At 33.2% G+C, this 11,718-nt stretch overlaps 2 protein-coding genes across 3 annotated transcripts; one reads left to right on the top strand and one right to left on the bottom strand.

Moving 5' to 3' along the window:
• The first annotated feature begins 1,126 nt into the window (after positions 1 to 1,126).
• LOC114182158 (T-complex protein 1 subunit gamma) lies at positions 1,127 to 6,497 on the top strand. The gene is made up of 14 exons (XM_028068945.2): positions 1,127 to 1,310; positions 1,587 to 1,703; positions 1,840 to 1,901; positions 2,128 to 2,200; positions 2,305 to 2,372; positions 2,542 to 2,611; positions 2,745 to 2,810; positions 2,903 to 2,974; positions 3,471 to 3,544; positions 4,405 to 5,067; positions 5,135 to 5,260; positions 5,379 to 5,483; positions 5,567 to 5,641; positions 5,921 to 6,497. The coding sequence occupies exons 2-14, from the start codon at positions 1,679 to 1,681 to the stop codon at positions 6,107 to 6,109; spliced, it is 1,668 nt and encodes a 555-aa protein (XP_027924746.1). The 5' UTR covers positions 1,127 to 1,310; positions 1,587 to 1,678; the 3' UTR covers positions 6,110 to 6,497.
• A 1,101-nt stretch (positions 6,498 to 7,598) lies between these two features.
• Positions 7,599 to 11,430, bottom strand: LOC114182464 (eukaryotic translation initiation factor 6-2). 2 transcript variants are annotated; one of them, XM_028069338.2, is made up of 8 exons: positions 11,280 to 11,430; positions 10,372 to 10,426; positions 10,115 to 10,211; positions 9,891 to 9,976; positions 9,484 to 9,528; positions 8,730 to 8,860; positions 8,139 to 8,249; positions 7,599 to 8,062 (listed from the first exon to the last, which is right to left on the bottom strand). In XM_028069338.2, the coding sequence occupies exons 2-8, from the start codon at positions 10,379 to 10,381 to the stop codon at positions 7,805 to 7,807; spliced, it is 738 nt and encodes a 245-aa protein (XP_027925139.1). In that variant the 5' UTR covers positions 10,382 to 10,426; positions 11,280 to 11,430; the 3' UTR covers positions 7,599 to 7,804. The 2 variants fall into 2 exon arrangements, with proteins under 2 accessions (XP_027925139.1, XP_085528872.1); XM_085672746.1 differs by having other exon boundaries at positions 11,250 to 11,393.
• Between the last annotated feature and the right edge of the window lie 288 nt (positions 11,431 to 11,718).

Raw genomic sequence — 11,718 nt, 5'->3', positions numbered from 1 at the left:
ATCATTTTTCATAAGTTTTTTTATTATAATTATTTACTAATTTTAGGTCAATAATTTCATTTTTTAATGAAAAGAATGTTATTCAATAATGTTAAATATTTAATTAATTTATTTATTAAATTATGTAAGCTGATATTTTATTTAACTATAATAATATTTAATGAAATAAAACATTGTAGTGAAATAGGTTAAATGATTCACTTTTAATTCAACTAATGCTAAACTAACTAATTTAAAATAGACCAACATAATATGATTTGATTTGACATGTCAACAAAAGATATAGTTTATGAAAATTTAAGTTAAGTTACCCTGTTTTCAATATTGGTTTGTCGAACCAATTTGAGTTGATTTGGACTATATTTGATAGTTCTACACATACATCACATAAAAGAAAAAAACTTCACAAATGATCAAATTAATCACTTATTATTTTTTTTCCCCACTCAATACTCTCTCACAAATTCACTCTTTTTACAATTGTTTTTATAACCAGTCATAACCAAGAGGACTAAAAATATACCAAGTTTTATATTAGAGACTTTTGATTCAACTATTTAAGACATAATAAATTTATTTACTTTCTTTAGTCCATGTTAAGAGCTTACCATAATAATTCCTTCATAGAAATATAAGTGTGTATTTTACAAAATCCAAATTTAAATATTTTTTATCAACTGGTCATTAGTTCGCGTACTAAGTAATTCGATCTCCTAGAGTAAAATCTTAAATTCGAATATGTTGATGAAAAAATATAATTAAAAAGAGAACCATGTTAAATATACAAGTGATATGAATACTAATATTAATAATAATTAAAAACAAAGCGATTGTCACTAGTTATAATTGTTTTGAATATATTATTTATCATCAACTAAACTTTAATAATAAATCAGAAATAATAATTAATAATTAATCAGAAAATTGTAAAAGTATTTACGTCTATCTTTTGTAATTTCAATTAACGAGTCTCTTCTCATTATTTACCACTCGTAATCATATGTTAAAAATAAATTATTAGTAGAATTGAATAGTGTGATATAAGTATAACTAAAAAAAAAAAGTAACAGTAATAATTTTGAAAAGGTAAAAAGAAGTAAAATCAATAAAATGAGGCGCTGGGAGGTTCAAGGGTTTTCTAGCACATTTTGGCGGAAAACCTCAGCGTAGTTACTCACACTACACTCTTCCGCCCGATTATCTCTCGATCATTTCTCTGTGCCCTAGCGCCTCCTCCGCCGCCGCTGCTGCCAACCACCGTTTCTCTCGCCGCTTCCGGTACCGATCGAGCCTTCTCCGGCCAAGTTCAGGTAACAAGCATTCGTCTCTGATCTGGTGCTGTTTGAGTCGTCATTTACTGCATCGCCACCCTCGTATTGTGATTTAGGGTTCTGCTTTTGGATTCACTGATAATATTTTCATTTTGTCCGTTTTCTACATGCGGAAAATGTTTGAATCTGCGTCGTTTTGTTAAGAGAAAACTGTTTTTGAGTTTGACGACTAACTTGCTTTATTTCTGGATTCCTCGTTAATATGTTTACTTCGCGGCGTTTGAGTTTGAAACTAACTTGCTTTAGCGAACTTAGACTCTCACGAGCTTCGTCAGGAGCACATCCTCTGTTGCTGGATTTAGTTCTCGCTTGTGAAAATTCTCGGAATCTTTTGAATCCAAAAAATCATGCACGCGCCAGTTCTCGTTCTCCGTAAGTTCTTTGTCATATCTTACGCTCATAATTTCTCTTTTTCTTCTTTATTTTTAAATGATTTTAGTGTCTGTTTTCGCATTTTATTGGTTTTAAGTTTTAAGTGGCTTTGTCTTTTGTGTATTTGATTTTGCAGAGGACTCTTTGAAACGGGAGTCTGGAGCTAAAGTGAGATATGCTGTTATTCAGGCAGCAAAGGTAATTTTTATGTGTGCATTTACATGGAAGAAGAAAAGAAGTTATTTTCTTCTTTAATTGTCTGAACTTGCTTAACTTTTATAGAATTTAACGTCTCACTTTTTCACGAGCTAAGGTTCATATGTTGATTTAAGTAGTTATGAAAAAAAATATTTGAACAGTACCTAACTTGTTACTACAAATGTTCATTAGATGTTTCTAATCTAATATTTTTGACGAATGCCAGGCTGTTGCTGATGTAGTCCGTACAACATTGGGACCCAGGTCCATGCTAAAAATGCTTCTTGACGCTCAAGGAGGTTAGTGTTTTCATGTTTTAAACCATACTACAACTTATTGAAGACCCTCGTGTCCTTTGCATATATATGGTGCTCATTCATTATTTTTCATTGCAAATCAACAGGAATTGTTGTTACCAATGATGGAAATGCTATATTACGTGAATTAGACCTTGCTCACCCAGCTGCCAAGGTATTTGCTGTATCTTTTGTGTGAATTCATTGATATTGCTTTGTCATTATACATTATACACACTGCACTCCAAACTTAGAATTTTATGACCATCGGTTCTGTGATTTGGCTGGCTTAGTTTTTCTTTATTATAAAACTTTCTAACAGTGTTCTCTTGTAACGTAAACAGTCCATGATTGAATTAAGTCGCACCCAAGACCAAGAAGTAGGGGATGGAACAACATCTGTCATCATTCTTGGTATGCTTCTGTGTGATTTAATAGAAAATTCTGGATTTTGTTATACTTTTCTGAATAGCGGATCTGATCTTACTTTAATTTTTGGGCCACCATATTGTCTTACAGTAATCATTATCTTGTATTTTGGGTGCAGCTGGTGAGATGCTTCATGTTGCTGATGCATTCATTGACAAAATTCACCCTACAGTTATTTGCCGAGGTAACTTATTAGTATACTTTTAATGAGTGGTTTTCTCCTACAATCTGTAAAATTATTTATATAAATGAATGCTACGATTATGTAATCTGCAGCATATACCAAAGCTTTGGAGGATGCTATTGCTGTTCTTGACAAAATTGCAATGCCTATTGATGCTCAGGATCGTAAGTCTCTTTCCAAGTTTTTACCTTTGTGTAATAAATTTCTTCCTCAATAATAGAAAAAAGTTTTCTCTTTGCTATCCTTAAGGAATTGGTAAAATGAAGGAAGCCTGAGTCTTACATTTGACAAGTTGCAAATTCGAGTTTTCACTCATTTTTATAGGATGGGATCAAATGAATGTCCCCTTTAAGTATATAAGCATTTTCTGGTGCACCTTCTCTTCTCCCAAACTTTTGGACCAAAAATGTTTATGGTGTGCTAAACTTTTTCAATTCTGTACTCCAATGGCTTGTAGACCAAGAGCCTTGGTAAGTTTTCTAAAATAAAAATACTTCAGTTACAACAGGGAGGTGATTTCTTTCAAGTTTGCCAGTGCATTGTTGGATTAAAATTTAGTGCAAATCTTCTAGTAATTTGAGTAATGTTCAGTAACCATGCATGATGGCTCCATTTAATTACTTCATGTATAACTGAAAGCTATGATTAATTAAACTGCAGGAGGTATAATGCTGGGGCTGGTAAAAAGCTGCATAGGTACCAAATTCACAGGTCAATTTGGGGATTTAATTGCTGTGAGTTTTCCTCTATCTCTTGGGCTAGGTTTCTAATTTTTCGTTTTTCTTTGATATAATTGTTGAGCTGTATGTTTGTTCTGGTAAATGGTTATTCTTTAAATTCTGTTACAATCTAGAGTCAAGATGTCGGTAAGCTTCTAGATTGTGCAGAAAGCATCTCGAAATGTGGTGCTTCTGGACTCTAGGAGAAATTTGAAAATAGAAGGCCGGAATTAGTAATAGGTAGTGTGGGACATTTATGAAGAAGTTATTTTTGTAATAGGGCGTTTATATGGTAGTACAATTTTGTAGCAGCTACTCAATTATGTGTTGTAGTTATCTATAGGAAGGCTGTGGTTAGTTACTGACATGTCTCAGTGATTTTCTGTTGAGTCTGAATATTTTCCCCGAAGGAGAGTTTTGGCTCAAGCCTGGTAGGTAAATTTATCTACCCGATTTGTGTTCAATGATGTTAGATGTTACCTGACATCTGTACATTGTTTTTTTCACGAAAGTGTGGCTTGTTTTTTTGATGAATACAGTTTACTTGCTCATTATCTAATTTTTTTTTTCTTCTAAACAAATGTGTTTTAAGTTATCTTCATTTAGTTAGATGGGCCTCTGAATTTAGGTTATTTCTCTATGTTCATCAAACTAATATATTTTCTTTATTACATTTGTATAGATACGTGAAAACTTAGTTTTATAGTGATTTGATTTCATTTAGCTCTTGCTCTTCAGTTTTGTTGTTTACTGCTTGAGTCAATAGGTTTTAAACCTGATGATGCTTGATTGTTGAAAATTATATTTCTGCTATTACATAGTATTTCAGGATCTGTTGAGTTATGTTTGATATATTCTTCCTTGGTTACTTCCAGGATTTAGCTATTGATGCTACTGCAACAGTAGGTGTTGAGATTGGCCAAGGTTTGAGAGATGTAGATATAAAAAATTATATTAAGGTTGAAAAGGTCCCTGGTGGGCAGCTGGAGGATTCTAGAGTACTCAAGGGTGTTATGATAAACAAAGATGTGGTTGCACCTGGCAAAATGAGGAGAAAGATTGTTAACCCACGCATCATTCTTCTTGATTGTCCCATTGAGTATAAAAAGGGTGAAAACCAAACAAATGCTGAACTACTCAAAGAAGAAGACTGGAATCTCTTATTGAAGATGGAAGAAGAATATATTGAGGAGATGTGCATGCAGATACTGAAGTTTAAGCCTGATGTGGTAATCACGGAGAAGGGTCTGAGTGATTTGGCTTGTCATTATCTGAGCAAGCATGGAGTTAGTGCAATCAGGAGGCTGAGGAAAACTGATAATAATAGAATTGCTAAGGCATGCGGTGCTGTTATTGTGAACAGACCAGATGAATTGCAGGAATCTGACGTTGGTACTGGTGCTGGATTATTTGAGATTAAGAAAATTGGAGATGAGTACTTTGCATACATTGTTGATTGTAAAGACCCCAAGGCCTGCACCGTACTACTAAGGGGAGCTAGTAAGGATCTTTTAAATGAAGTTGAAAGAAACCTACAGGTAAGCTATTCAAATGTTCTAGGAACTTGATCATATCATACTGCTTACGTAAACTTTTTTTTTTCAGGATGCCATGTCTGTTGCAAGGAACATAATAAAAAATCCAAAACTTGTTCCTGGAGGTGGTGCAACAGAGTTGACAGTGTCAGCTGCCTTGAAACAGAAGAGTTCTTCTATCGAGGGCATAGAAAAAGTGAGTTTAGTTTATATGAACCAGTAGCTGTACTGTTTATATTTGGTGCATTGGAGTTCTATCTCTTATCTGTAGCAGTTTACACTGGTTCTCACTTAGGATTCTTGTTGACTATCAGTGGCCGTATGAAGCTGCTGCCATTGCTTTTGAAGCTATACCACGAACTTTGGCACAAAATTGTGGAGTAAATGTCATCCGGACTATGACTGCTCTCCAAGGAAAAGTAAGAATAGTTTGGTAGCACTTGTATACTGTCTTCCTATGAAGGTCTGATAATGTTTAACGTTGTGTTCTTGAAAATACTAGCACGCAAATGGGGAAAATGCATGGATTGGTATAGATGGAACTACCGGTAGCATCACTGACATGAAAGAGCGCAAGGTATTTCACTTTCATCCTATTCTGTTGCATGTGCATATTTTGAATGATACCAAAAGCTGCCATTTGTTATTTTGCCTGCTGGACTTAATCTCATCAGACTTAGAATTAACATTTATCAGTTACTCCCAGAAGAGGCAACAAAGTGAGAAACACTCTGTTTATTTCCTTAGCAGAATAGTCATTATCTTGCTTGTTACCGAACCTCTTTCCTGAAATTTGCCACCTTATCTTGTTTCAAAGTATGTGAACTCAAAATGTTCTGCTCTACTGTGATGATAGATCTGGGATGCCTACAATGTGAAGGCGCAAGCTTTTAAGACTGCCATTGAAGCTGCTTGCATGCTTCTGAGGATTGATGATATAGTGAGTGGAATCAAGAAGAAGCAGGCCCCTGGAGCTTCAGGTTCTTCAAAACCCAAGATTGAGACCGAGGCAGATGCTGACAATGAACAAATCCTTCCTGACTGAGAATCTCGGTTCAATTGACACTGCTTTTTGATAGAGTTGATGACGTACTAGGTTCTTGGTCTTCATTAAATATTATCAATATTCTTAGAAGTTTTGGGTCCTTGACTGGGCTGTTTTTTTTGTGCCTTGTACTGTTTGCTATAGCGATTTGTGAACCTTAGTTTATTTTAAAGACTTTATTAACTAGCGTATGAGTTATTGGGTGTTTTCGGTCAACTGTTTGAGATTTTGTGGCGGGGTCAAACATACCAGTTTCACCAATTTTGTTGAGCTGTTTCTGGTTTCTGTTCCTATTCGTTTGTGAAACGTTTTTTACATACACGCACTTCCTTAGAACTATGTATGTTAAATTGTGGTGAAATGTTTATTTTTATTTTTTGCTGATAAACAGTGTTCGATTTCTGAAAATGTAATTGCGTGGAAGCTGTCCTCTGCCAGTATAACATTGTTATTGGAAGGTGGTGGCCTATTAGTTCGCCAGTGATTATCTGATTTTAGAAAAGTAGCAAAGATTTAAGAAATGTTTCTGTTGGGTATTTCATGTTAATTATACGTCAATAGATATTAAAATGTAGTGAAATTTTGTTTACAATATAATTATAAGTAGTGTTTCTTATCTAATCATCAATTATTCTGCCTAGGAATATCATAATCTAATTGTTAAGTGATATTAAGATTATTTATGAATCTTTGTATTAATGTCGATATTAAACATTATTTAGATGCATATTTCTTGTTTTAATAATGTTTATGTGAATCAGAATAATGATTCGATGATATAACTATACGGCTAATTGATAAGATAGCATATTTCCAAACCTAGAAAAAAATAGATGGGTGCGAAGAACTAATGATGCCAACCGTCACGAAAATCAATTTGCGAAATTTAAACGATTCGGCGTCACCATGACTTCAAATTTTGATTTGATTTCGGTTCATTACGCAGACAAATGTGCTGAAAAACTGTAAATTCAACCTGATCCCATAAAATTTTGTACATGGAATTGTGAAATTTAGAATATAAATTTGATATTTCTCATTATATTTTAGAATAAAATTTTTTGTATTTCAAAATATACAATCCAGAATATAATTTTTGGTATTCTATTCTATATAGTGTACAATTTATAATACAAAAATCATATTTTGTATTCTACAATTCTACAATATTCTACATTTTAGAATACAAAAATTTATAGGAACAAGTTATGTTTATGGAGGTGTAGAAGAAATGGCCAAAAATACTGCCTTAAAATCAACGCAAATTTCGCAACCATGGGTTATTTGTGATTGTAATTCTCAACATCCCTGATGGTGTGTAGGAATTCAAATTACCAATTCATAGTTGCCACAATATTAAAACTAAATTAGCATACAGTAAGTTTCAACATGGTTTGTTCAGAGTTTAGTTTATAGACATGTTACTAAATGACGTAGAATATGATTGCATTGAGTCTCCCAAGCAATTATTTAAGTCGTCAACACGAGGTACGCAATAACAGCCACACATGCATTTGATCTGTGTATCACGAAGATCACCAGATATTACATGATATCACAGTTAATGAAAAGTACAAACAGATGGGAACAAATATGTCCACATTACAAAATCAAAACTATCGCCAAAACTTATATCTTAACAATCAGCAGTGCAATATCTTGTTGCACAAAACATAACATTATTACTAACACAGTTCAGACATAGGTATCAACGAGGGATTTCCTCATCTCGTCCACAATGGCACTAGGCTGAGCTTCTCTCAGCTTGAAAACACTCTCAATTACAGATAGCTCTGTTGCAGTGGTGTCTGAACCGCAAAATGCTGTCCAGTCATTAACTGTCATTCCAGCTGCTATCACTTCACTGCCCCGGTTAACAGTTCCGGCCACCAAAGGAACCTGAAGAAGCGTAGAAAGCTCATCCAAGTCTTCTATGGAAGTATGAGGGTGGACCTGCATCGAGGGTATGTCAAAAGAGAGTGTATATAGATGTCTAGATTATGAATTTCTAATAATATATTTTACTCACCAAACCACCCCTATTGGAGAAGGCACAGTAACTACCAACAAGAATGTTGCCTGCTATGGTCTGCCTGAAAACTTCTACTCCAAGAACATCTGCAATCATCTCTTCAGTCTCCTGAACAAAAGCTTAATATTGAATACTCGAGGTAGCCAAGATTTATATATAAAATCAAAGATCAAAGATAGATGCAAATAAAGATGATGGACTAACAGCGTTTGAAGAAGAAAAATGGATTAATATAAATAAAATGATCACTGTGTTAATTTTGACACCTATATAGGAAATTACCTATGCATAGCAATAAGAGAACGTTTTTGGCAGACAAACAAAACTTGATTGGGTAGAGAATTAGCCAGAATAGCATTTTGAGTTATAAACGGATTTGTTTTATCAACAAAAACCAGCATTAGGTGATCAAATTCCCTAGGCTTTGATACATGCTAAATATTGAGTTGTCAAAATTTAAGGCGCTCAGATTCAGAGATAGCAATATATGTGATAATATACCGTGCTCCAGATGAAAATCAATTTCTAATTCTAAATATGAATAAACAGTTACAGAAAAAAAATAATTGGTCAACAATAAGGCAATACCCTGTCAAGATCAGTGTGTGTCAGGGCCACATGGTCGTTACATGCTATACAATTCCCCAGAGCAGATAGCCTTTCGTCTATACGCTGAACAACAACTTGATCAGGTAGACTGTTTCTCAAATGTTGAAGTTCTACAGGAATAACAGACAAAAAAAATTCAAATACCATAAGTTAGTATATCATTACTAGAGTGGATTATATACTGCCAACAAAAAGGGTAAGTTACTCTAAAAAATATAATGTCAATCCAGAAATCCCATCCTCGGGTCTCAATATACAGAATTTGAACAAACAAAGAAATAATAGATTATCAAAACTCAGTAAAATTGGGAGCAATTAAAGGAATAGAGACTAGAGTGTTGATAAAGATGGAGATACTAACAAACAAATGAGCATAATTCAGAATCTTTATGAAATCAGCTAATTGCACAATCACTAACCAATCCAAAACCCGAAGTCAATCATTTGACATTTAAACTAGTAATTTGTCAGGATCCTTTCAATTACAGCTATACAATAGCAGTAAAAAAATTTATCAAAATAAGCGATTACTCATCCAATGTGCTAACAGCCATCAGAATCACCAAGCAGATGTTGAGTAACCTTTTGACATATTTTATTCACAAAGTCAATAGGATGAATTTTGGTTTGGGAAGACAGGAGTTCCAAAACCTATCGGGCCCTAGAACATGATAGTAAAATTGCATAATAGAGTACAAAGAACCAAAACAAACATAACAGAAATAAGAATCACCTTGATCTGTGGTGGTATGGGGCAAGAGAAGCCCATTCTTGTTTCCTGCAAACCAATTGTAAGGAAAATTAATTATGTCCAATAAGATAAAAGGAAAATGATATTTTAACCCACTTTTTTTTACCCACTTTTAACCCATTGCTTTAATCACCATTAGATCATCTTTTTTTATTCTTTTTAGTGATGTGATGTGATGATCTAATGGTGATCGAGGTGGTGGGTTAAAAGTGGGTCAAAAAAAGTAAGTTAAAGTATCATTGTCCTAAGATAAAATAACTAGAAAGAAGAAATAAGTGCAGTTTTTGGTTAATTAGAAAAGGAAAATAAGTATTTATAGGATGGATCCATCTCAATGGACTATAACTACTTGAGAAACAAAGAACAAATGAGGATAAGAAAAACATTACCGGCACAAAGACGACCAATAATCCGAGTACCCCCAATTGATGTCTTGACCACAGGGATAACATCAGCTAACTCAGCTTCAAATACACTGTATCAAGCCACATATTGAATTCATCTATAAAACTATCATAACAAATTGAAACCTATATATATATATATATATATATATATATATATATATATATATACTAAGCAATGTTTTCAATAGTCCATGATGAATGAAAACCTGTAGAAGCTTTCAGAACCTCCAATGGCAACCAAGCAGTAGGCATTGGTAAGTTTAGAGAAGACTCCAACTTCACAATTATTTTCAAACTGAAGTCCTGCAGGAAATCCATAGTCATCAGATATATTAATTTAAAGAGTAAAAAATATTTCCACCAAAGAAGACCATAACGTAATAGACACACAAAAAACATGAATGAGTAAACTTGGTATAGGTACCAATTAAACAGATAGGGAAAACATATATGTTTCACTTACTAGTTGCCATGATTGAGAATGACAGAAATCTGACCCAAGTAATCAAATTGATGATCTACAGCACCAGAATTCAAATCAGAAAAACATATAAAGGTTCCTTGTTTCATATATAAATAAACTTAAACAATAAACACCTCATTTAAAACACGTAACCATCACATACTCTCAATCTGTGGATGCAGGTTCTCACCTTATTAGACTTTACATTAAGGTATTGGAATTTGAATATTAGATAGAAACTTTTATGGAAAAAAAAAAATAGAAGGGGTCAGCGTTGCTCAAACAACTCTTCTTACATCGACAGTTTCAGATGATAAACTCACAAATTAACTAACTACAACTGATGCTCACCAAAATTGAATAAAAAAGAAGAAAAACAAACAGAAAACGAGTGACTTCTCCACTAGAAACTCCTTCATTTTAATGCCACATAAAAAAATGTGCATTCTCTACTGCTTAGAGCATTTGTAGACATGATCAAACACGGTAGAACACAACAAGAAGAGTATATTTTGTATTTGCTACATTATTAATTATTAATATTTAACATTCAAAAACTCAGTTGAAAGTGATACATTTTTTATCCGTGTAAAGAAAATACAATTAGTTTGCACTCCTTTATTTTGAATCTTTTAAACATAACAAAAAATCCTTAAAAACATGCAAGAGTAAATTCTCACAAGCATGCACCTAGTTTAGTCTATTATTGTTAATTAAAATATGAAAAAGGATTATTGTATTATGTATCTGAAACCTTCGTGATAATTTCAGCTCAGCGACCCAATCAAATAAATATAATAAATTTGGAAAAAAGAGGGAACCCCCAATTCAGAAATCATCCATAACCTAATTTGGGGATATCATGAAGAGAATAATACCTATTGGGGATATCATGAAGAGAATAATACCTATTGAAGCGCGTAGGAATGGAAGGTCACGGCAAAGATAAAAGCGGAGGTAGCGGCGGCGCCGGAAGAGAAGTTGCCGGAGCTGAAAACAGGGTAAGAGAGTCGGGGAGAGAAATTAGGGTATTGTGTTTTTGTAGTGGTATATACCGTGGCCTCCACGTTTATTTATTTATTTTTATATATAATATAATATAAATTTAATTTTTTCATATTTGAAATTATCAGAACAATGAAAATTTAGATTAAGAGATAAAATGATTTTAAACATCTAAATCGCGTTATTAGTTCGGGATAAATATCTATATTTATTCTATACAGTTAAAATAAAATATATATTTATATACGAAATATTTGTAATACAATACATTTTGTTAAAATAATGATTTTTTTTATCTTTATATAGATAAAACAACCTTCAACTTTGTTTATTTAATTAAAA

Source organism: Vigna unguiculata, chromosome 4, assembly GCF_037176805.1.
Source record: "Vigna unguiculata cultivar grain cowpea cultivar isolate G323 ecotype 2 chromosome 4, ASM3717680v1, whole genome shotgun sequence".
Taxonomy (NCBI): Eukaryota; Viridiplantae; Streptophyta; class Magnoliopsida; order Fabales; family Fabaceae; genus Vigna; species Vigna unguiculata.
This window is presented reverse-complemented; position numbering and strand designations above follow the sequence as displayed.